General features: G+C 29.2%; 3 protein-coding genes across 9 annotated transcripts; 2 read left to right on the top strand and 1 right to left on the bottom strand.

Moving 5' to 3' along the window:
• Positions 1–724: 724 nt before the first annotated feature.
• LOC126835369 (V-type proton ATPase subunit H-like) lies at positions 725–18641 on the bottom strand. 4 transcript variants are annotated; one of them, XM_050567901.1, is made up of 12 exons: positions 8255–8325; positions 6574–6617; positions 4704–4783; positions 4535–4616; positions 4286–4469; positions 3820–4038; positions 3534–3739; positions 2556–2640; positions 2315–2493; positions 1457–1684; positions 1229–1342; positions 725–1137 (listed from the first exon to the last, which is right to left on the bottom strand). In XM_050567901.1, the coding sequence occupies exons 3-12, from the start codon at positions 4759–4761 to the stop codon at positions 1050–1052; spliced, it is 1443 nt and encodes a 480-aa protein (XP_050423858.1). In that variant the 5' UTR covers positions 4762–4783; positions 6574–6617; positions 8255–8325; the 3' UTR covers positions 725–1049. The 4 variants fall into 4 exon arrangements, 3 of the variants coding, with proteins under 3 accessions (XP_050423858.1, XP_050423860.1, XP_050423859.1); XR_007685195.1 differs by lacking the exons at positions 725–1137; positions 1229–1342; positions 1457–1684; ... (4 more) ...; positions 4286–4469; positions 4535–4616 and adding exons at positions 8943–9080; positions 9229–9401; positions 9686–10470 and having other exon boundaries at positions 4708–4783; positions 8255–8874; XM_050567903.1 differs by lacking the exons at positions 725–1137; positions 1229–1342; positions 1457–1684; ... (6 more) ...; positions 4704–4783; positions 6574–6617 and adding exons at positions 8943–9080; positions 9229–9398; positions 9686–10470; positions 14941–15047; positions 18455–18641 and having other exon boundaries at positions 7596–8874.
• Positions 10966–17414, top strand: LOC126835365 (probable peroxisomal acyl-coenzyme A oxidase 1). Of its 4 annotated transcripts, none has more exons than XM_050567895.1 (14): positions 10966–11163; positions 11435–11705; positions 11847–12015; positions 12083–12251; positions 14497–14620; positions 14931–15050; positions 15115–15239; positions 15359–15522; positions 15591–15753; positions 15858–16048; positions 16113–16262; positions 16335–16440; positions 16515–16661; positions 16733–17414. In XM_050567895.1, exons 2-14 carry the CDS (start codon positions 11585–11587, stop codon positions 16991–16993), a joined length of 2010 nt encoding a protein of 669 aa, XP_050423852.1. In that variant the 5' UTR covers positions 10966–11163; positions 11435–11584; the 3' UTR covers positions 16994–17414. The 4 variants fall into 4 exon arrangements, with proteins under 4 accessions (XP_050423852.1, XP_050423850.1, XP_050423848.1 ...); XM_050567893.1 differs by having other exon boundaries at positions 10966–11211; XM_050567891.1 differs by having other exon boundaries at positions 10966–11284.
• A 146-nt stretch (positions 18642–18787) lies between the features above and the next one.
• LOC126835367 (probable peroxisomal acyl-coenzyme A oxidase 1) lies at positions 18788–26274 on the top strand. Its single transcript, XM_050567898.1, has 13 exons — positions 18788–19171; positions 20244–20406; positions 20594–20762; positions 21767–21890; positions 22286–22405; positions 22579–22703; positions 23557–23720; positions 24303–24465; positions 24567–24757; positions 24884–25033; positions 25126–25231; positions 25323–25469; positions 25535–26274. Exons 1-13 carry the CDS (start codon positions 19048–19050, stop codon positions 25793–25795), a joined length of 2007 nt encoding a protein of 668 aa, XP_050423855.1. The 5' UTR covers positions 18788–19047; the 3' UTR covers positions 25796–26274.
• Positions 26275–26922: the final 648 nt, after the last annotated feature.

The following is a 26922-nucleotide window of genomic DNA, read 5'->3' as shown; positions in this document are numbered from 1 at the left end:
AGATCTAATTTTCTAAAATTTAACACATTTGAATCGTGACCAAAGTTTGTCTAATTCGTAATTTATAAGTTTGTTTATGAGAAAAACAAGCAATTTAGTTTAAAAAAATTGTAAAGTACCTTTTGTATTTGATATTTAAATACTTAGCCAATTGTGTATTTTATATTAAGTATGTATAATGTATTGATTATATTTTGTATTTTTATAGTTACACAACTACTAATAATTAATACAAGGACCAACTGAGACTTCAGATTGAGTTTATCTGAACACACGAAACTAAAGAATGTTAGACTATTAAATTTATTGTTAATATGATTCTATTGTCTGAAATATTAACTAAAATTATAATGACTAAGTATTGATTAACTGATTATCTTCTTGTCGATCAATATAATTTTCTGGACTATTCTGTCAGTTTGACGTCTTTAAATTACAATTATATTTTATACTCCCTATTATAAAAAAAATTGTACACCTCTTTTAATAATAAAACAAAGTTGTCACTATTTTTTTTTTTACGAAATTGTAATGTTTTATATTTTATTTAAATAATTAGGTCGCATTGAAATTTTAACTGAACATGACATTATGCAATCACAGATGACCTATGTCATAGTTTGTACTATATTTATTATATGAAACCACATATCAATGATAATTAGTAATTAAGGACTTAGGTTAATGGTACAAGAAAAAATAAAAATAAAATTACTATCAGTAATTTAACTAAAACATGATTTAATAAATATAAATTACATTAAAATGGAATGATCAACCAAACGAATAACATTGCTTAGGCACATATATATTTGTTTTTATTAACAACTACACTAAAATAAATGATTAATTAAAAAAAAACCAACAATAAATCACGAAATACCGCTTTGAACAATGATAAAATGAAAACAATATTTGAAGTAGAATATTGAACTCTTAAAAGGCGGTTTTTTTTAATGCATTTTTTATTTTCTAATGTTTTTTATGATAAATATAAAACAAAGAATTTTAACTGTACAATTAAGGTTTATTCTTTTGAAATTGTATTTTTAAGCTTTTCCGGTAAGAGCGGCGGTTGCTTTGTTTCTGTCTGTAGAGGTATTTTGTTCTTTTTCTAACTGGCGTCCAAGGTATTCCCTACAAATAATAGTAATAAAATATTTTGTGTTTTTGTTATGGCTTGTGATAAAACACATATTATGTATAAATTAATAATTAAATAATATACCAATTATGAACCATAAGTTTCTGAACAGCCAATAAAGCTTCGTAACGCACATTGGCATCGTCATGAGACAATAGCTGCATTACGAGTTGTTTTCCTCCGAGTTGTTCGATTATACTGTAATTAAAAAAAAAAAAAAAAATTACAAAACAGAATAAAAGTTTGTATGCACATAAAATATAATTTCTTGATAGCCGATAATCATCGAGACAATTTTTAAATAATTCTTACTGTTTTCCACGAGGGTAATGACGGACATACTCGCCAACATCAAAGCTGGCTACACTTAAAACCAATGGATCTCGACTCGTTTCCAACAAATGTACTAAAATGCGCAACAATTCATAGTTCCGTTCATTGAGACGTGATGCATTTTCACGCCAGAACTGTGCCGATCTATGAACAGGACTCCATTCCAAACGGCCAGATTTTACTTCAGTAGCGTATTCATCAAATGAGCTAATTAAAAAAAAAGATTATAAAAAGACAGTTTTTCAGCCGAGTCTGCAACCACGAAAGATCATTTTCATGTCTCGTTGAAGTACCGAATAAATTTAGAGTAGTGGTGGAATTATAGATAATGATATAGTATATTAACGAGCGGTAACAAGCTAGTATAATAAAACGTCAAGTTTCTGGCTAAAATTGTAGTGTTTATTGCTGGCTTAAAACAATTCATAGAGAAATTGGGCTCTTAAACTGTTTTGAATTTATTATTTAGTTCTAATTTGAACGTTGAACGTACAACATATCTCTTATCTCAAATCAGATAACAGCGTAACAGATTAACATTCGAAATAGATCCGAAATGGTCATTCCGATAATTGTCTTTTGTCGTCGCTTCGTAGTTTTTGTTACATTGCGGCGCGTAACAGCATAACGCTTTTTCGGTAACACTTTTTTTCGGTTATTTACCGGCTAAATCTCACCCTTATCTCCTACCCCCTATTCCACTCCCGTCCCCAACCCTTTCGCTTTTTTTGTTACGCTCTTTTGGTAACGCTTTTTTCGGTTATGTGCCAGAGCTAAGACATGAAAATGTCAATATTGTTACAATAATAATTCAATTATTTTTTGGTTTGATTTTACCTTAAATCTTGTACCGAGGCTTGAAGTCGCTCATTCAAAAACTGAATGTCCTCTACTATGTCCTCATCATCAAACTTTCTCTGTTCAAGAATACTAAGTTGTTTTAATACTTTACTTTGAACCATAGCGATACAATGTTCTTTGGAAGTAGAGCTGTCCTCCGGCTTTTCAATTAGGTTCTAAACAAAAATTATCATTATCATTTTAAAAGAAAAAATGTGGTTCATATGTTATATATTACTCTGAAAACCGCAAGAATAATTCTGGTGACCTTCTCTTTGACAGAATCGCTTAAAATGTCTGCCAAAATTGGAATAACATTAAACCTGAAAATTATTTTCAAAAAATTAGTGACTTTTTTGTTTAATTTTCAAATATGGTAGTTGCAAAAGATGTATACATACATACAGGGTTATCCACTTATCGTGAACTTATATAAATATATATAAATCGTCGTCATGCAAAAACTGACCAAGGGTATTTTTATAGTTTTCGTAATTTATTTTTTGTAATATATACAGGGTGATCCACTTATCGTGAACCACTCAATATCTTACAGAGTAAATTAAGAAATTAATATTTTACTTTTCATATTTTTATCATACAATGTGATCTCAATTTTTTTTTTTTTTTGTTTTTACCTCCTCCCAACTTAGTTTTTTTGATAGCAACTTTTGAAACTTAATTGGTAAAGTGTGTATTTTATTAACTTTTTAAATTGAAAATAATCTATTAAAAATGTTGACTGGTCGTTAACCAGTTTCAGATAACTATTTTTAAAGTTATAAGTTTTTAAGTTAAGATGGAAGGGGAAGTGTGGTTGGGAAATTTGCGCAGATAAAAATAATTTTACACTACACCTTTCCTCCTGCCCTAGACTTTTCACTTCAATAACTTTAAAAATAGTTATTCGAAACTGGCTATCGACCAGTCAACATATTTAGTACATTATTCTCAATTTAAAAAGTTAATAAAAATATATACGTTACCATTTAAGTTTCAAAAGTTGCTATCAAAAAACTAAGTTAAAGATTGAGATCACATTGTATATAAAAAAAAATATGATATTTTCTTATTAAACCTCATGAGATATTGAGTGGTTTACGATAAGTGGATCACCCTGTATATATTACAAAAAATAAATTACAAAAACTATAAAAATACACTTGGTCAGTTTTTGCATGACGACGATATATATATATATTTATGAAAATTTTACTTGTTCATTCGTTCAGCCAAACGAGGATTAAACGTCATGACCCAAACACAGAAGATCAATTGGTATTGTATCTGGAAGTTAACCCGTCCAGACAATATACTTAACAGAGTTGATATGCCATCAACTGAAATAAACGCAGTTCTATATTCATCACGGCGTAGCAACATTTGCAAACAACGCGCAACTGATTGCATGTACTCATTATTCTGAAACACCCCCATTAATTAATTAATTAAAGTATTTTATTTTGAAACAGTTAAAAAAAAACTTTTTTTTATATACTTACAGTTGACAACAACTGTTCTTTAATCCAGTTCAAATAAAACTGGAGATCAGTTTGATTTATGAAATCTGTTGAGTAACAAGCAAATTTAGCTATTATACGTGCTGACATATTGTTAATAAATCCATCAGCAGCATTCAACAAGTTCAAAAAGTTTCCACACACAGGTTCATTTCTCTTCAGAGCATAATCATGAAATATTTCTACTCGAGAACTATCTTCCTAAAAAATATAATATTTCTATAACAAATGGTATTGCATTATTTATGCCTAAAATGGTTTTAATTATCTACCATAAAACTTTTATGCAACATTTTATTAATTTTAACTATAACTACAAAGTTAAAATTACAAGCTTATATAATAAAACAGAATATTAAATAAGATAAGATAAGTATCCATTCAACTAATACTTAGGTAATTTTAATAAGAGAGAAGCGTAATGACTAATTAGTTAATATAAGCTTACTGTAAGTAAATCATCAATCAAAACAAGCACATATTGTATAGTTGATTCTTTAGAAATATGTTCTAACAAACGGAAGAACGCTTCAGCTGCTTGTGCACGGTTACTATTTAAAATTTGGCCTCTATTTCTACTAGCGTCGTAGGCGCTAATGAAATCGAATACTTCTTGCGATATCATTTGTGACCTATCAAAAATTAATATTTTATTATGACCAACACAATGGCGAAAATGATTTGTAAGACACTTTACCTCAAATAAGACGCCCAATTTAATTTCAAATTTCTTATTTCTGCTGCTTGTTGTTGTAATACACTGGTAGCAGCAAACATATCTATAAGGAAGGTTTATATACATTTTTTTTAAAACTATTAGTAACTGGTACACGCCCTTTTAATAAAAATGTTCATTGTGCACTTACCAATGTTTTCTTCTGGGAACGGTGGTAATATATCGGCAACACTTCCGGTTTGAGCCATTTTTATAAGGAAATTTTGATGTCTATAAAGTAATAATTGAAATGAAGACAATAATATCGTTCAATCCTTTAGAAGAATATCGCACAAAAATCGTAATAGGGGCAGGGTATAAACTATAGAGGCAGATTGAAGACTATAATATTATTATGGTTATCGGAGAGCTGTATTCACTGTTAATGAAAATCAGTGTGACCACGATGAAAAAAATATATATCTTCACCAGTGAGATCAGCTGATCAGCTTACCATGAACTAATTAGTAATTACTATAATTGTACAAAGCTTTAATTTATTGATTATATATTATAAATACTAATAATAATAATAATATATTATAGACATTTTTATTTTTTATAGAGATGTAAGTTATTTAAGCTTCATACATCGCATATAAACAAAAAAAAAATAAAATGTTAGAATGATTCGTCAAATTCACTAATATTTGTGTATTTGTTACTTCACGTAATTGTTAGAGAGCTACAGCAAGCATTAAATAAAATCTGGAATAAGGATTCAAATTTCTCTTATTTAATTTATAATATACTTTTAGATAAGTGGGTTGGCAGTTAAAACTATTTTTTTCTATTAATTACAATTGCTATCAACACTATTCTACTACAAAATCGGTTTTTTTTAAAGCTTATTATATTCATTGCAACCCAAAAACATTTTTACATTAAATTTATAATAGTCATAATATCATTTAAATTTAATGATTTTGTAAACAGTTACAACATACCAGTGTTCTATAATCATTATTTTTTATTTTACTGACATACAAAAACCCATACTAGCCTTCACATAGTACTATAATTAATGGACGAACACCAAACATCAGAGAATAATATAATTTGAAATAATGTTCGCAATATGTTAAGGCACCTGGGTACCGACCATTTTTAAGGAGTTTTATATAGGCAATATTTAAGAAAAAAGTGGTTTTAATCAATTTCGACCATGTCAATTAATTTACCGGTTAATTTGTATAAGCTTCATGGTATTATTTTTAATTTAAATAATTTTGTCTATGAGTAAAAGCCATTTCAGTTAATATAATAGTAAATTTTTTGTCCATCGCACAGGCTGAACCAGTGATCCGATCAGTAATCTGCAATCAGATTTGAGTTCGTCATGAAGTTTACTTATATCGGTCAGCGTACTTTTTTGATATCTTATTCCTATTACGCATAAAACACGTTTGAACTTTTTATAAAATTTCAAATTTTAAAATTAAATTCGGAAAAGGTTAAATAAAAGATTAAAAAAAGTGCTCTGACCGAACTCAAGTAAACTTTATGAAGAATTCATATCTGTTTTACGATTGCTTATCAGATCACTGGTTCGGCATGTGCAATGGACAAAAAATGATGTGTTTTGGCTGAAAAAACGGTTGGTATCCAGTGGCCTTAACTAAACATAGTCACTTTAGAGGAGTCCAATGTAAACATCAATTTAAACTTGGGTAGGAATATAGGATAGGTATATTTATAATAATTAGGAATAAAAAAACTATCAATATCTAAATATATAAGAAAAAAAAAAGATGTACGATTCACGAGAGTGTTATACGAGTGACAACACCTAATCAATCTTATTATATTCTCTTTTTTGTTTTTTGTGTGTAAATAAACTTTTTCAACTTTAAATTAAATTACTATAGTTATTGTTATATTGTTATTAATTTTAACAATACTCTACTGTATAATAACATATTGTCGATTTTGGGTTTGTCTCGTAAATATATTATATATAAATAAATATTAGGATATGACACGATTTTTATAACTATACTTTACAAAAATAATTTACTTACATGTTGGAATTAGTAGTTTAGCCAGACTAATCTAGACAGGAAAACTGAAATACATAATTTAAAATTAATTAATGTTTAGATTTTAATAATGAAAATAGAACTAAGAATACTTATGTTATAATGAATTATTATTTTTAAATAGGAAAAAAATAAACATTATCTAGAAAAATCTAAGGTTGAAGAAAAATACACTTTTTAATGTGCTACTACTGGAAAAGTATATTTTTGTGGAGAGGGTATTTTCTAATGTTTTATTACTAAACAATAAACACATATTTGTTTTCATTATAGTTTAAGAAAAAAAATTATATGCCACACATTTATATTATAGTATTATATGTGGCAATAAAAATTTTACATTAAGTAATAAAACAAAATAATTATTAGTTATTTGTATTTGATACACGCTGCAGAAATGTATACATAAAGTTGTAAAATTCAGAACAATAAAATACACAGTCATAACACATAAACATACATACTGATACTTACAAAACAATGAAGATGTTCTATTTTGTGGAAGACATTCACAAACCAATTCGTCTATTCATTTCAAGATATTGATTTAATATTTTTGAATACATGACAAGTCAACTATTTTCCGAAATAGTTCAAACTTACTATTACTATACACACGGCTCATACAGATGGGTAATAACAAGACAATTCAGTCTTTTCAAAAACAATTATGTATAAATCAGTTATCATTCAAACACAGGCAAAAAGGAAGGATATTCAATATATCAACAACACTCACTTATATAATTGTCTAATATCAATAAACAATCATATCAAATACAAAAAGTCAATAAAAATTGATATAATAGGGATACCTATTTTATATAAGTAGCGAAAATCATAATTATGATTGACGAGAATATGAATATTCTATAAATATGATGCAAATAATATCGTAGCAAAAATAAAATTAAACTTAATATTTTTTTAAATTTTAAATGTATGGTAATTTAATAATATACATTTTTTTAAAAAACTACAAGTATAATAAAATCATAAAAACATTTAAAATTTTGCTTAAGTTCTGCTGTAATTGAGCAATTGACATTATGTATTTTTAGATATTTGTACAACATCACATGCTATCACTTTAATAATATTATAAATCTATAATACTTTAAATAGATATAAAAAAAAAAATATTACCTACATTTTTACATCACTGTCTGAATTAAAGCTTGAACAGAAAATAAATCGATAACTTTTACAATAAGTTCTATGGAAGTATAGTTTTTATCCTAAACAATTCATTCACATTACATTCACACAGTCGTAGCATAATATATTATGTAATTAAAATATTTAAAATTGCCAATTACATTGTATCATAAAACTTGATTAGTAATTATGCTTAAAAAATAACAAAGGACCTTATATACATTAAATAAAGACAGTTTTTAATTGTTAAATATATTCTAATAAAACCCAATTTAATAAAATAATTGTACTTTTTTAATAGGTTTTATAGATTGTAACTATATATAGATAAAAGCGGTTTGAATAAAAATTCATACGCTGAAAGTTTGATTTTTTAAATATATTTTACAAGTAATATAATATTACTTAAAAAGAGGCAAATTTTGTAGCTAGCATGTAACAATAACTTATGGTTATTATTATTTTTAACAAGTTATAACTATTTTTTATTTTAGAATTAAATTACCGTCATTTCAATTATCTGTTTCCTGACGAGTTGTAATCGTTATTAGATCGTTTTCTATTGTTGTAATTATTTCGTTGAGACCATTGGTTATTTCCTCCTGAAGGTGGGGGTGGCATCATACGTCCATTGACAAGTCCCCACCCCGCTGCCTGTGTTAAAGCCGCAGCTACTATAGCCGGGCTCAATGGCAACATAGGATTATAGTTGTCTTGGCCATTAATACCCAAAGATTGAAGATTTGGCATATCAACATTGCCACGGTTATCAAGCTGTGAATGATACCAATTTCGATAGCTGTCATTTTGACGATTGCCAGATCGTTCCCAGGGTTCACTAGGTGGAGGAGTTTGATGGCGATTTTTAGATACTTGTGGCTTTGGCGAAGCTTCAGAGACCCGTACCGAAACGTCTTTTATAATATGGTCTTCACCACATAAACTAGCAGCTATTTCCGGGTCAAGGAACGTTACAAACGCAAATCCTCGAAATGGGTTTTTGGGTACAAAAACATTGATAACTTCACCAAATTTATTGAAATATTCACGAATATTATCAGCTGACAAATCTTCGGTAACACGACCAACAAATACTTTTCCAGAAAGTTCTGAACTATTACCTTCCTAAGAATTAAGAATATAAATTTTGTTGATTACATTTTTTGCTTTGCTTCTTTATTACAACAACTCACTTTAGATTTTGGAACTTTCACTTCACAATTGCGACCATCAATTTTGTGGCGTTGCGATAATACACGCACTTGTGATTCCAAATTACTATATCTTAGAAAACCATAACCTCGAGATTGTCCATTTTTATCCCTTTTAATCTAAGAAAAATAATTCAGTGAAAATTATTATAAATTATAATTTCTTTTAATTTTCACCAATGATTGATAGATAATCAGTTTTTTATGGTGGTACATCAAAACAAAAAACATTAATAATTAAAAAAGCATTGTATAAGTTGAGAATTACTTGTAACATGAGGAGTTCTCCAAACTGACCAAAGTATTCTTTTAATTTTTGCTCATCATAAGAATATGGTACATTCAGAACAACTAGATCCGAACATTTTAATTTAGTTTCCAATCTTTTTGTTTTGGCTGTTGGATTTTCAACATTATCATCAATTTTTCTCTTGTTTTCTACTAAAATTTTGTTGAAAAAAACTTTATGAATAAAACTATGTAGCTGTGTCAATATGCAACAGAATTTTAATTTTTAAGCCAAAGTATTTGGAGAAATTCAATTAAGCTTGTACATTTATACATAAATATTGAAGTTATATTAAAAACAAATTGTATATAGCACAAAAAATGCATTTTTTTAAATAAAATTAAAAGACAGGTGGTCAGCCAAAAGTTCAACCAAAATCTTTGGAGTAAGTATAGAAAATTATTTTCACTGGATATTTTTAGTTACTATGAAATACCTTTAGGAAATACACAATAATATGGTGTTTTTCCCCATTCATTGTCGGGAACATGGAAACAGTTATCAGCTAAACGTACACCTCTTACAATATTGTTCTCGGTGCGGAATTTTAAACCACTTGCTCCAGGAAACTGAGCAGTTAATGTGGACAATAATAAAGATCCGTTATCTTCCAACGGTAGTTCGACAGCTTCACCATATTCTTCATCGGACACCAAGACATATTTTACTGACATGGTGTCTAATAAAACTACTTTTTTTCTCCCACACAAGGATCTGTTTGTTCACACTAGAATGTGTCGATTATTATTCTCGTAATGTACATCTTAACTCTTAATCAAAGGTAAAATTATTATTATACTCCAAGTTACACTTTTTTTCCAAAAATATTTTGTTTACAACACCATTGTTATTGATATATTAAATTTTAGATCTTAATAGACAAAAGGTTTATATTGTTAGAACATTATATAGTAAGTAACTAATGAATAAATAACACAAACTAAACTAAAGAATAATAAAAGTATTTAAAAAAAAATAATATCCAATACAAATAAGCTATCAAGTAATTAGTGCGAATTATAAACGAATTACGATTTACGTGTACGACAAAACATGATTTGAATATGGATGTGGTCACTGCAGTTTTCGGAATTCCGTATTATCCTATTTTGGACTTCCTACCGTTTTTGAGGTTACTTAATGTTAAGAATAATATTGATTAAACCATAGATCATTTCATAATACTTTTTTTTATAGATAGCCGTTTTTGCCATAATCACCCTGAAACACAGATATATATAATAAACTAGATTGCTAACTAGCGATAAGAATTGAAGCCGACGGTCCGCCATTCTGGTGGGATTTATGTGTGTTATCAATGCATATAATATATATCTGTGTATATTATTCTATCAATATTATCAATATATATATGTGATTGTTATAAACATATATTATTCTCGCGTGATAAGGTTCTAATTCCCACCAAGATGGCGGAAAGTGGCTGCTTCAGTCTCCTCTATTGGTGGCATGTAAAGGTAGTATAGGTAGTTAGTTAGCAATCTAGTTTATTATATATATCTATGCGTCTGTATTATTATTACACTGAGACATTGATAATAAAAATATGGATAGGACATTCTCAATTGAGGCCACTATATTTTTGCGGTCCTGAACTGATACGACATTGAGGCCGTTTGCTTACAGTCCTGCATATTATCTGATTTAGATTATAAATAAATAAAAAGTGAATTCGCATCAATTTCGGCCTCAATTTCGTAACACTTGATGACCGCTGATAAGACGTTATGACCTATCTAATATGACCCATATTTTTATTATCAATGCTCTGAGGTGCGTAGTTCTATCTCGTGGAGATTGGAGAACTACAAAAGTGATCACAAATAACAATTCCCACCATCACTCAATTTCCTTCAATATTTATTTTGATTTCGTCGTGTATTCTCCTACCTTGTACGTAATAGAATGACAACACTTGTTGCTTACGTAGACGTCACTCACGTTAGTACTAAGTACCAAACACCAACTCCTACTCACTAGTCACTAGTTATCCTAAATTTGTTGTTTGACATAGGTAATTTTCTCTTTGATATTTCACGCTTGTTACTTGAATAATTGGCCTTGATAATCAAACGTTGATCTTCTCGTTGTTTTTACCCTTTCACCACGTTTCCCATTAATGTTGTTGAGCAATATTAATAGGTACTTATATAATTTTTTATAGTTGAACAATTTTACGACTGCAAATTTCATTATTATTGTGAAGACGTCTTCAATCGAAAAAGCAAAAGAATTAATTGACGTTTTATTTGTTAATAAGACTGCCAGTAATAAATACGTTTATTTCTTAATTTGGTAATTTTTTAAAATCAAAATGAAGATTACAATTAATGAGGATTTGAAAAGAGAACGCCAAAAGTGTACTTTCAACGTTGAAGAACTTACAAATTTCATAGATGGCGGTATTCAAAAAACAGAAGCTAGAAGAAAAGTGGGTATGTGTATTTTTTTCTCCTATTCCTCTTTAGTGCTTTTGCTGTACCGCTCTGCCAACGCAACAGTATATTTTTCAGTTATATTGATGAGGTGGTGTATGTATATAAATTTAATAACCATACAAAGTATTGCATTTTTAGAATCATTTTTTTTATCCGATCCACGTTTAAAAGACGACGTTCCAATGGAATATTTAAGCCATAAAGAACGTTATGAACATGCTGTAAGGAAGAGTTGTGTTTTATTTAAAAAAATTACGGAATGGCAAGAACAAGATGACGGCAGTGGCGGGTCCATGGATCTTTATCAGTAGGTATATTTTAAAAAATTATAGGAATTTAATAATCAGTTACATTTGAAATTGTATTTATTGTAGAGCACTCTTGGGTGGTTTACTCGGTAGTGCTATCATAAATGATGGTACACCTTTTGCTGTACATTATGTTATGTTCATTCCTACAATAATGGGACAAGGCACTATGGAACAACAAGGCGATTGGGTCGGTCGAGCGTTTAGTAATCAGATAATAGGAACATATGCTCAGGTAATAAACATAATAATATGGTAGTATTGTATTTCATAATACTTAAATAAGACCAAGACATTATAAATTTAATATTTGTGAAATCCTTTTTTTGTAAAAAATTTGAATGTATTGTATATACACTGTATACAATATTTATGAAACTATTAGTACTAGTAATTTGATTGTGATACCAATTAAGAAATTAATAGAACTTTTGAATTTTGGTTGAATGGTATATAATTACTTGATATATGATGTGTAGTAATGACTTTCGTATTAAACGTATTTTATAATAATATTTCCTATTATAATAATATCCCGTTATTTACTTTAAGATTAAGCTTCAAATATATAATAAACAAATGACGTATGTTCGTATTGTTTATTTTTACTATAATTAGTATACTGATTAGAATGATGTCATAATGAATATATTATTACACAATTTGTGTTATTGTCTATAAGTAATTAAAATTAAAATACTTACAAAGTTTATTAAATGAGTACACAATACCCATTTATACATTAATTAATTACAGTGTTTAATATTATTCATAAGAATAAAATTGTAGTAAAAGCATGCAGTTATCTAGATATTTAAAAAAATAATTATAAGGAATAGAATTAACAGATCTTTAAATATTAAAAAAATATTTAGTGTTATTTTCTCTGCTCCCCGGAAAAACATTGAATTATGGATATGTTATTGCATTACGGTCCGTACAACCATCATGATTTTTTTTATAAGGTACAATTATATGTATACTGAAAATTTAAGTAAGATGTTATTGTATTTTGGCCACAAAGAATGTAAAAATTTACATTATCTTAAGCTTGCACACGTACACATTTTGCTCTTTGTAAACTCCTCTACAAGTGTCTTGACCGATGACGTGGACTTGGCCGCTCTCCTGTTCTCCAGCAGGTTGGCCTTAGCCTCCGCCTGGATCAGACTCTTCAGAGTCGTCGCTTTGTTCGTTATGCCCTTGACAATCTCCTTACTGAAGTTCTTCTTCTGATTTTGGTTCGCCTTGGCTGACTCCATCAATCAGTTGAGTCCGCTCATTATCTTATGATGTGTCGACCCTCGTAGTCTTCGACTTCTTATATACTATGTTAAGCTCATTGGTCTCCTGTTTCCTCTTGGCGGTAACATACCTTCTTTCGACAAACATTATATTGCTTTCGCTGTCCGCGTTAGACATTTTAACGATTTTGTTTATAAAACTGTCCTCGGATGAACATAAACTACTACTATTTGAATAAAATAGTAGTTTTTGTCGATAAATCGGTCTTAGAGTCTCAAAACCTATCCTAGTAAGTAACCCTACCGCCTCATCAATTCCCAGTGATAGATTGCTCAAAAGACGTCTCCTTCTCCAAAATAACAACCCTATTCGCGGTTGCCAAGTTGAAATTTCTGTATTGTTAATGAAGATCTAAAGAAGTTATTCATTCAACATAGTAAATAAACCATTATATTCTCATTATTTTGAATTTTAAAGGAATAAAATGTATTTTAGAAAATAACTTCTAAGTTTATTTATTAATGTTATTTAGAAGATTTGGTTTTAAAATTCATGATTTAATTGCTGTTAATCTGTTAATGTAAAAGTGTTTTCAAATTTTTTTTAATGCAATATAAAATAAAAATGTAATATTAAGTATTTTTTTGAGATTAAATATTACTAACAATATCTTACTCGCTTGTTAAAGGGACGGTCTATTTTACTGAACTGCTGTGGTATATTTTAGAGGAGGGAGGACTACTAAATAGTAAAATATAAGCAAATTTTTATTTTGGGGAGAGGACAAGTGATGAGATTGTGGTATAACCGCCATACATAAATTATATTATAAATTATGATTTATGTATGGCAGTTATACCACAATCTCATCACTTGTCCTCTCCCCAAAATAAAAATTTTCTAAGGTTTACTATTCAGTAGTCCTCCCTCCCGTAAAATATTATTATACTTACGGTATAATAATATAACGTAACACATATATCCCTTTATATAGGCAATCCAGTGTACAGTTCAGCAGATTAGCGCATTTCAGTAGTTCAGTGCATATGCCCCTGGATATAGGCAACCGAACATACATTTCAGCAGTTCAGTAAAATAGACCGTCCCCTTGTTAAAAGAAACACCTTTCAAAAGTAACCTAAAAGTACCTTTCAGCTCTGCCCTGTAAAATGTATCTATTGTTTAGTGATAAATATAAACAACAATCATATTATTTTTTATATTTTGCATTATAGACTGAACTAGGCCACGGAACTTTCATTCGAGGTTTAGAAACCACCTGTATGTATGATCCATCAACTGAAGAATTTGTGTTGAATAGTCCCACATTAACATCGTATAAATGGTGGCCTGGTGGACGTAAGTTTATCATTTTATAATCAGAAGCGCAATTTTTCTAAAATAAGCGGGGGTGCTTAAACACTAAAAATATTAGAAAATCCTCTCTCTGCACTTCTTAAAGTATGAAACAAAAACATTTAGACGAGGAGGGGGGGGGGTGGTGCTTTTTTCAAAACTGTGAGTGTTTAGCCTACCCAAGGTTTCCCCAAATTGCGCCTATTTTTGTAATTAAATATACTTTTATAGATTTTAAAACTATATTGTTAGACTTAAAATCTAAAACTTCTCAATTCCACATCGAAACTAAGAATATATACTTTTCTTTCAGTTGGACATACCTGTAACTATGCAGTTGTTGTTGCTCAGTTATATACTCAAGGAAAATGTCATGGTATACACCCTTTTATTGTTCAGCTCAGAGACGAAGAAACATGGATGCCACTGCCTGGTAATAAAATAATAGTTTATTATTTATTAATTTGATTAAGACATGTTTTCTAAATTTACTTTAGGAATAAAAATTGGCGAAATTGGAAGTAAATTTGGAATGAACTCAACCAATAATGGATACTTAGCATTTGATAATGTCAGAATACCAAGAATAAATATGCTAATGAAAAATGCAAAAGTTCTAAAGGTACATTTATAATTTTTTTGATAAATAATAAAAATTCCATTATTATTATCATTAAATAGTTGTTATTAAAAATAACATAGAATTGTAACACATCTATTTATATATATTTTTTTTTGTAGGATGGTACTTATCAAAAGTCTTTAAGTGACAAGTTGACTTATGGCACAATGATATTTGTACGTGTAGCTATTGTAAGAGACTTAGTAGTAAACTATTTAGCAAAAGCTGCTGTGATAGCGACTAGATACAGTGCTGTAAGACGACAGTCAGAGCGTAAACCCGGGTAAATATATTAAGAACTAGATATATTTAATTTTGTGGCATTAAGTTTACACTATAATATTTTTTTAGTGAACGTGAACCTCAAATATTAGATTATCAGACACAACAGTATAAATTATTTCCAGTTATAGCTACTAGCATAGCATTTCGATTTGCAGCTACGTGGTTATGGACTGTTTATAACGAGGTTACTTCTCAACTAGAACAAGGTGACATGGAACGATTACCTGAGGTAAATTTTGTGCTTAAGAAAAATGTATTATCAGTACTAGATTTTATTTTAAAAATTGAATTAATTAATTTTATACTGAAAAAATGGGCAAATTTTTTTTTTAGTTGCATGCAATGGCTTGCTGCTTAAAAGCTGTTGGTACAGCTGATGCAGCTGTTGGTGTGACGACGTGCCGTTTAGCGTGCGGTGGTCATGGCTATATGAACAATAGTAATTTACCTAATACCTATGCAATGACTACTGCCACAGAAACATATGAAGGAGAGAATACGGTTTTACTGTTACAAACTGCAAGGTGAATATTTTAAATGTAATAAATTGTTTAGAAAAATGTAATAATATATATTTATATATTAAAGATATTTGATGAAAGCTTTCCAAGATGCTAAGTCTGGCATGGAATTAACAGAGACAGTGAAGTATTTAAATAATTTTAAAAACCTCAGACGTTTAAATTGGACAACAGATTTGAAATGTATGGCAAATGCTTTCACTCAAGTAGCTGGAAGGTAATTTGACTATATAATAAATGATCATGACTTAGAAAATAGCTATAATAAGCAAATATTTGTTTTTTTTAGTTTAATAGAAAAATGTTATTTTTCAATCAATTTATTAGTAAAGTCAGGAGTTCCTCATGAAGATGCTTGGAATCAGACATCTATTCAACTTACAAGGGCTACTGACGTTAGTTATTTTAGATGTAACAAATTACCTATCTTAAAGAAAAAATGTAATAATAATATGATTTAATTTTACAGGCCCACTGTCGAGCGTTTGTGATTAATGCATTTATAGCAACTCTTCAAAAGGTTCAACTCTCCTCAGAATTAAAGTTGGTATTAACACAACTTGCAGAATTAATTTGTGTACATTGGATTTTAATCAAATTAGGCGATTTTTTGCAGGTACTTTTTAATTTTCTTTGAATATTGTTTTTTGTATACCATTTTATTAAAAACATTAATTTATTGTTTAGTTTTCAAATTTAAAACCAAGTGACGTGCATTCAGTACAAACTTTATTAGAAGATAGCTTAAAACGTCTCAGGCCAAATGCAGTTGGCTTGGTGGATAGTTTCGATATGAGAGATGAAATTTTAAGTTCACCGTTGGGAGCTTATGATGGTAATGTTTACGAACGACTTATTAACGAAGCCAATAAAAGTCCGCTAAATAAAGAACCTGTCAATGAATCATTTCATAAATATTTAAAACCATTTTTAAAATCAAATTTGTAAATCATCAAAATCATAATATAACAACTTGAATAGTAGTTATTTGTGTTAAATATTAATGTTATACTTTGCATATTAGAAAGGGTTATGGTATTAATATACAGTATGGAGTTTGTTTTCTCGTAGCATAATATTTTTATTTTTATTTAATTATATTTTATAAGTTATATTTATATATCTTTATTATTTTTACCAAATGGGATCTATAAAGGGATTGTATTATTTTATACCTACTTAGTGGTTTTATGTGTGAATCTATTTTAAGTAAACTATGTTATGTGACATTTAAAATTTTATATTTATCTATGATTGTTGTCTACTTATTTTTTTCATTATTTGTTACTTTTTTGTTATTGTTTATACAATTATTATAGACTAAGATTATACAAAACTATCCATATAAATTACAATAAAAAATATTGTATTCATTTTAGCTTAATTGCAATTTGAGGTGCTTAGAACTGAAAATAAATCGAATGTATGTTATAAATATTATATATTTAATATATAAATCTGGACTCATTTCAAAGCATTTAAAAAAAATATTATATAGACGTAATTAAACTGAAATAAATTCAGTTTTCTTTTTTTTAACAATTAATGTGTTCATATTTAAAAAAAAAATGAATGAGGTAAATTTTGATGTACCATTTTATTCAAAATGGTAAATATAATTCATCATGTAGCTTAACGGGCCATGGAGGCCCAACGTTGCCATCATCATATGGTTTCTTGACGAATTCGCTATCAGTTATCACCATTTTTTACCCAGTCGGCACATACTTTTGATAGCTTATGAAATATGTAAGATAATTTTATTCATTTCAACATCTCGTACCTGGTTTTTGAGCATGAACCAGTTAAAACTATTTTTTTACTTTCATATTAAAATCGTAATCCCTATTTTGTGTAACTAAATAGAACCACTGATCTATGCACTAAATAAAAAGAAATTTCCATAATGGCAATAATGTTCACGAAATCTTGCGTTTTGGGAAACGGGTGAAGGGCTATTTATAAAGGGGTAAAATATAGACATTATTTGACATAAATTGATCTAGGAGCTATTTTAAATATGCAAACTAATTTAAGGGAAATTAATATTCAATTTTTCTAGTTACATAACTATAAGTTTGGCATATCTATCTGACGGATTTCAATTTTTTACGGAAACCTTACTTCTTTATCTTTGGAAGCCAATAGACTGAATTTTGATTTAGTAATTAGAAAATAGGTCATACATTTATTTTATTGGACACCGATATCGCGATTTTTTTTTGTCACCTTATAGTGTTTTTTCACTGATTACAAATTTAAAGTAAGAAATCGGCGGACTCCTCTAGTTCAAAAGTTATAGCTACTAGAACTTTGAACTTTTCTGCATATATAACTTACATATATTAACTTAACTTTGGCTTGAGAAAAATAAACAGACGTTAAAAGTAGGTATAAATAGGTACTTACTTGATTAAATGTAGTATTTGTGTGGCCCATTAGTAATCGATACAACAACAAACTGAAGCACATGCTTCACTAAGTATATAATAAAATAAAACGTGTACACGCACTGACAAAAAAGGCTTACAACAACTGAATCTGTCTTAAATATCTAAATATTATTCCGTATAATATACACTATGAGGTACACCGTGTAATGCATATAATTTACCGTGCAAGAAGTCGATATTATAATTTATTCAAATATACGAGTTCACTTGGAATGACCCCTCGGGAAAAAAACATGATTTCCTTACTTCCACCACTACCACTGGGTGTTTATTCAGTGTGCACCATCACGGTGTAGGTAGTTAGGTATATAGTATGCTATTAAACAGTCATAATAACATTAATTCATACTTAATAACGTCGTTAAGCTAATATACTATGTTTGAAGTGCTACAATAATAACAACAATTTATCATTTCTATCAATATATATGACTTCAATGCCAAACGATTTTGTTGTACAATACTATTTTGTGACTAAATAGTTAGAAAAAAGAGCATAAATTATTAATTACATTTAATTTTTCTAAGAATTGTTTGTGAAAATAAAAAATGATCAAGCAAACCATCAATGAAGACTTGCTTGCAGAACGTTCTAAATGCACGTTTAATGTTGAAGAGCTAACGAATTTCTTTGACGGGGGCGTCAGCGAAACGGAATCACGCAGAAAAATGGGTAATTGGTCTTTTAAACAAATTAATTAGTTCTACAGTAAAAACTCACCTTCTCCGTATAAGATCATAAAATAACATTATATCGTCTAACTAATAAATTATTCAGTATAATATGTTGGTAATTTTTTTTAAAAAGTCTAAGTTAAAATCTGGTAAGTAAAAGTCTTAAACTATTGTGTACATTTACTAATACGGTAATTAGAACTTTTTAATGTTATACAATTTTTTTATTAGACCATTAAAGTAGATACTTTTAGACACCACACATTTTTGGTGCAAAAACGAAAAAAACGCGTTCTGTAAACATGTTCGAAAATAATAAGTATTATGTAAATGTTGACATCAATAGAATAATTAAGACTTAAATTGCATGACAGTTAATGATGGTTACACCAATTTCGTGATTTATTAAATTTAAATAATGACTTGAATTTTAGTAATTTAAAAAAAAAATCAGCTTAAGTTCCCGTATTTGCATACAGATGAGGAAATATAGTTCATCTGAACTTTTATGAAAGTTGTACTGAGAAAGCAAAAATATATTTTCTTGTTAAGGCGTATACCTCTTATTTCTTAAGAAGATAAGTATAGGAAATTTTTTGCAAAATATTAATTTAAAGGTTAAACTGCGACGTGTAATTATTAGTTTAGTTATATTAGGACTCTTTTTTGGTAGTTAATTTATCTTTCGGACTATCACAGTATCCTTGACAGCGATTAAAAAAAACATCATCTAAATATAGCTACGCAGAATGTGTTTTACTTGGTCAATAGTGGGTTTAGAACAAAAAAAACCCTCGAAAGATAACAACATTTCGAAAACACAATTATAATTATTTTATAAAAGAAAAAAACATGATTTTGAATGTTCAATATTACCTAGGTTTATTAAAAATAGGATATGAAATTGTCTCCAAAATCTTGTCGTGTTGTTGCTTTAATTAGGAATTGCCGCGTAAATTGTCTCGTGCTAATGTTGGGGCAACTTGGGGGGCGGGGGAAGAGGGCTGGTGAAATTTCTACTCAACAGGTTAATTTAAATAAAAATTAATATAATTTGTTTTCTTTTTTAGAGAATTTTTTTCTCTTTGATCCACGTTTTAAAGACAAAGTACCCATGGAATACTTAAGTCACCAAGAACATTACGAAGAAGGGATTAGAAAGTCCTGTATACTCCATAGCAAAGTCAATGAATGGGCGAACATTACAAACACTAATAGAATACAAGTTTACACGTAAGTGTAAAAAAGTTCAGTTTGAATTTGTTGTATGATGTGTTTTTTTTTTTTCATTTTCTTTTGTGTCTTATGATGTACGTTCAAATATTTTATATTATATAAGAGTAGTAGGTTTAAAAGTAATACAAACAAACGCTTTTATCATTATTTTTAATCACACAATAATTTTCATTGGTAAATTTAGAGAACTATGGAACTGTGGAATTGCCTCTGCTATAGTCAAACAAGGCATCCCTTTTGGTGTGCACAGCGCCATGTTTTTGCCTGCTTTATTTAGCCAAGGAGCAAGCGAGCAACACAATCAGTGGTTAGAACTGGCACTAAACAATGCAATTCTGGGCACCTACGCACAGGTAGTAGAAGCAATACTTTTGAATTTTGATTTTCAGGAGCAAGCAGGGTAATTTTAAATCAATGTAAATACAATTTTAAAATAAAGTAAATGACAACTTTTAATTTGAATTGATTGTTTTTAATTATAAGACGTTAATGAATTATACAATCTATATATTATATAAAAATGAATGTATGTCTGTTTGTCCGTTTGTCCTTTATGCATTAGTACACCATTCATCCTATCGCCATGAAACTTTGGGAAGTTGTTGAGTACACTCCCGCAAAGATAACAGGCATAGTACCTACTTTTCGAAAATTCCACCTCTTAGGGTGGCCTCAAACACGAACTTTCTACTTTAAATACGAAATATTTTTCGTTGCCAACCCAAAATAAACACTTTTTTTTTAACCATGGTAACCACGGTACTCGAGGGGATGGTAGGTGATGATTAAAGGAACAGGTCGATTCTGGGGATGCTATTAAACATTGGAACTGGATCTGGGACTGGGACCCTTGAGTAATCAATATAATGTAATGTACATATGTAGATCCAAAAAAAAGCCGAGACGGGGTATGCTAAAGCTCTACAATATAAAACCTGGAGTACTGAGTTTTTTTCAATCTTATTTGTAATTATTTTACTCAGCCCTTGCAAACTAAATCCCGGGCAACGCCGGATCCGGACAGCTTGTAAAATAAATAAAAACAAATATGGTTAGTTTAAAAAAAAAATGGAATTGCATTTGCTTACAATTATTCTACTTAACCCAATAAAAATTATGGTTATATAGCCTTTTTTTCATGAAACAAGTAATATTTGTGCGTACCCCAATTGCTGAAAATAGTACTAGTATTTTTGTTTTAAGAATTAAAAAAATATTTTAATCATACGAATTAAATGCATTACAATTTACAAAACTAAACTAAAAGCCACAGGTGGTTATATATTTCTATAATGAATTGTATCTTTACATTAGGTATGTACGATAATTGTTTTTTTTTAATTTCAATTTTATTCAGACTGAACTCGGCCACGGGACTTTTATTCGTGGATTGGAGACTACTAGCACTTATGATTCCAACACGGAAGAGTTTATACTAAACAGTCCTACCCAAACGTCTTACAAATGGTGGCCCGGTGGACGTATGTTATACTACCCATCATAAATAATTTAAATTAAATAACTGTATTCTATATGAAGGGCACAGGGGAAAAACGGTAGTAGTCACATTATTACAATTTTAGAGTATAGCAAAAACAAAGTTCGTGAATTCCTCTACCTCTCACATAAGAACAAAAAAAAATCACATTAAATGCTACTATAATAATAAATGTATTTAATTGTACAATCTATTGACATAAATAAAAAAAATTAATGGCATAAATTGAAAAAAACCATTTGAAAAAAACAAATTTTCATAATGTCACTACTGCCGTTTACCCCTGTGACCTTCATATGTAAACGTGTAAAAGTTTATAAGCAAAGTGGTATTTTTAGTGGCTCTTACATATATTTTATTATTCATTGATTGTTTTAGTTGGTCATACGTGTAATTATGCTATCGTCGTTGCCCAGCTGTATACACAAGGGAAAATCCGTGGTATTCACCAGTTTGTTGTTCAAATAAGAGATTCGGAAACGTGGATGCCAATGCCCGGTAAGCCAACTATAAGTATTATCAGTAAAACTAAAGTATTGTTCGTTGTTATTAAATTAGTAAAGTCAAACTATATAGTTATCTATTTTTCGTGTAAAGAATAGCTACTGATATATGTAGCTGTTATAGCTACGTACTTGTGTTGTGTTATAACACTGTTCTTTTTTGTTTAGGAATAAAAATCGGAGAAATTGGTAGTAAGTTTGGCATGAACTCTGCAAATAATGGGTACTTGGCTTTGAATAACGTGCGAATACCCCGAATGAACATGTTGATGAAGAACTCGAGAGTGTTAAAGGTTTGAATGGTTTTAATTATAATTTCTTCATTATAACAATCTTCATTATGATTTCAAAACATTTGTCAAGCCTTTGGTGATAGATTTGTATAAGCCATAGGTCTTTGTCATGCATCGAATTCTTCTTATAAGTTATTTGTATTTTTTTCAATTTTTTTTTTTTAGGGTTTTTTTCTTTCTAAATTGTTTATCAAAACTTACTGGCAGAGTATACCTCACAATAGTCGGAGCCAAACGAATGTTGGTTGATGATTCCGCCCATTATACTTTTCCTAGTAATAAGAACTGAGATTTTTGATAAATTTCGAAAAATTCCGCGTGCTATTGCCAGAATTTGGCAAAGTGACTCACCAACCACACATTTATGAGAAGATTTGTTTTAAATTTATTATTTTTCTTTATACATTTTTCTCTATTTTTGGAGTAAAAAATTGATAGTTCTTCAACTGAAGTACTAAAAAAAATCAACTGTATAAATAAGTCTAGCTATTATAGTAATTGGCCTCTAAATTGTCTAATACTGAGCTAACTTCTTACGAAAATCTATATCTACCTTTTTTTTGGTGCCTACGTGTCAAACTCTATTAGTTAATATATTATTTAAAAATGTTTTACATTAAAGTAAAGCATCTAATAGGATATAGAAAGTTGGAAAAGCTAAAGGATTACTTAAAAAAAACACAAATACTCGATCTTTATCATTATTTAGCTACTATGCCAGGAACTAATAAAATAATATATACCATAATAACCTCTATATATTTGTTCGTCTATGAGTTGCTACATATACCTATTAAGTAATATTATTGTGGAACACAAAAATGTTGTTAAATGTGCTTACGTTTATGATTAGGACGGAACATATGAGAAATCATCAAACCAAAAACTCAATTACGGTACTATGGTTTTTATGCGAGTTCTAATAGTAAAAAACTTGGTCGCAAACTATTTAATGGAGGCAACGACCATCGCAGTCCGATACAGTGCTGTGCGACGACAATCAGAGCTTAGAGTCGGGTATTTCGATTATATATATTTTAACGTGTGGTTGTTGAATGTTTTGTATTACAATGGCTAATTATTTCAATATATTTGCATAAAAAACTTACTTTTTACATATATTTCTTATTTTTAATAGAATGTAATGGAGTAATATATACTGCATAATAGAGCATCATATTCTGATTTTTTTTAAACTTAAAAATTCGAACCTTAGGTATAGCTGTAAAGTAGACCAAAAAGCCTTACAAATTTCGACTCCTTATGATAGTCCGACTTCGAATCAGTCAAAATTACTAAGATCAACTACAATTGTACGAATTTTAAATACTAAAACGACTTATTTTACTTACAATATCACTTAGAATTAGTAAAGAAATCTGTGAATTTTTTACATTCTTTGTTCAACAAAAAAAAACTCGAAAACCTTGAGCCCTTTAATTAAAAATGATTTTCAAGCAAAGCAATAAATTCTATTCAGATAGAAGCATGATTATTGATTTGTAAAGAAAGATGACAGAAGTGTTCAAATAATTTGATCAATATCGACTATTGTGTATGAGTTGTTTCAACTAATTAAACACCCTATTATGAGTGTAGAGAACGAGAGCCGCAAATTATGGATTATCAGACACAGCAGTACAAGTTATTTCCACTGATTGCTACCGGTTTGGCTTACAAATTCGTCGCCAACTGGCTTTGGGAAGCCTACAATGAAGTCACTTCGGAACTAGATCGTGGTAACGTCGATTTACTACCCGAGGCAAGGGCGATTTACCGATATTAGTTTTTGCTGATAACGAACAACATAACTTTGAAATTTGTTTCATATTTATATAAATGTATAATTAAAACGTTCAATAGCTGCACGCGATGGCTTGCTGTCTAAAAGCTGTCGGCACGTACGATGCGGCTACTGGAGTGACTACGTGTCGTTTAGCATGCGGAGGTCATGGTTACATGCATTCTAGTAACCTTCCAAATATTTATACTTTGACAACCGCTGCAGAAATCTACGAAGGAGAAAACACAGTGTTACTTCTGCAAACTGCCAGGTATAATACTTCATACCTATTATACCACCTTTATATTCAGTAAATACAGTGGTATTATAATACTTGCAACATAGTCGGTAATGTCTCAAATAAAAACAATTACAACATAAATGTGCCTACTATCAGGTACTTAATGAAAGCGTATCAAGAACTACAACGGGGAAACGACTTGGCGGAAACAGTGTCTTACTTGAACCATTACCAAGCACTCAAACAGTCTGCTTGGACCACGACTTTGGAATGTATGACGAACGCCTTTTTTCAAGTTGCTGGAAGGCAAGTAATACATTTTTTTGGTCGAATATTCAAATACTATATAATTTAACGTCAACGTTATAACTGTGTACATCGTTTATTTCATAATTTAGTAAAATTGAAAACTGTTACAAGTTAATAAACCACTCGATGAATAATGGATTATCCTATGACGAAGCATGGAATCAAACTAGTATTCAATTGCTTAAAGCTTCAGAAGTAAGAATAGTTATACCGCAGTTAAGAGACTTTCAGCTCATCAATTATTATATCTTAATCATTAGTACATAATAAAATATCAATTTTTCAGGCACATTGTCGAGCTTGGGTCATAAATATATTTATGATGTCTCTTAAAAAAATGCAAGTGTCTGCAGAAATAATAGAAGTAATAACACAATTGTGCGAGCTTATTTGTGCTCAATGGACGCTAAACAGCGTCGGTGATTTTCTCCAGGTCAGTAAATAATAATCTATTATATTTATAAAGAAAGATTACACTACTTGAATTTACAACCGCAGTATTCAAACTTAAACGTCAGCGACGTTCCCTCAATTCAAAATTTGATGGAAAATTGTTTGAAACTCATACGACCAAATGCAGTTGGTTTAGTAGACAGCTTCGATCTTCGCGATGAAATATTGAATTCCACTTTAGGCTCTTATGATGGAAATGTCTATGAACGGCTTTTACAAGAAGCCAACAAAAGTCCTTTAAATAAAAATCCTGTCAACAAATCGTTCGAGTTGTATTTGAAACCGTTTTTAAAATCCAACATGTAAAATTGTTAAACCATTAAGTTTATAATTCGCATTAGAAATCGAATCTATGCAATGATTAAAAATGTTGATATGTACAATACTAATTATAATACGACACTGTGTCATCTTGTATGTTGTATAAATAAAGAAATATTGTTATTATTGTAAAATTTAAATGGGTGAATACTACTTAAAACCAATACGGTAGAAGTTTTCCAGAAATGAGCATTATCAAATAAATATAATATTATGTTTATACGTTTTCAGTAAATACACATTTCCTCAATATTGTAGTGGTACTAGCCACTAGGTTTTTCTCATTTTACATACAAAATTTATGGAGGGATTTGCGGTAATAAGGTGGCTGACGGTTTGGCAAAATTCTATATATTAATATCTATACTTAATATTATTTTGTAAAAACCATGCTGCGGCCTCCTTAACTATTATGTTTTGTATATACATAACAGCTGTTTATTATCCTGTGGTTTTTGTGTTTAGCAAAAGCCGAAATTAAAATTAAATATATAATTAAGTTTTATATTATAATAATGTTAAATCAATTATTAAAATTATGTTTTTTTAAAGTCTTATAATATATTTTTAAAGTATAATCATACGTCCATGTTTAGTTTAAATATTTACTAAAACGATTAAAAAAAAATTAATGTTTTTAATTGCATACATTTTTATTGTAAATCATTATAACTACTGTCATTAAAATTATAAAATAATTTATTTTGTAAAAATATTTTTGGTTAGAATTTCTTGAATTAAGATCTATGATACTATATTAACTGTAAAGTCAATATAAAAAAAAAGTCAATGAGTAAATATATATATAGATATCTATTATTTGACGTTAGAATAACATAATTTTTTATTTATACTCATTTCCAAACCACCCATGAGGTAGAGTATTTGGCTCGTTTTTTTAACGTGGTATCTCCATGTACGATGATGTTTCTAATTATTGTGGTAGACAAAACTCAATGGTATGTATAGTGGATGTGGGTTAACTTAAGTAGATAAATTAACTTAGGTATAATATCATCAGACGTTCATACAACGGGCGTACGACTTGTCTATGGGGCAAGCTTTTCAGACCGCATATGTACTGTATGTACTCGCTGGTCTTATATAGCACA

The sequence above is a fragment of the Adelges cooleyi genome, unplaced genomic scaffold (genome assembly GCF_023614345.1).
Source record: "Adelges cooleyi isolate 19-005CV unplaced genomic scaffold, UGA_ACOO_1.1 ACOO_flye_CR_arks_rails_tigmint_CR_PRNA_23, whole genome shotgun sequence".
Classification (NCBI taxonomy): domain Eukaryota; kingdom Metazoa; phylum Arthropoda; class Insecta; order Hemiptera; family Adelgidae; genus Adelges; species Adelges cooleyi.
This window is presented reverse-complemented; position numbering and strand designations above follow the sequence as displayed.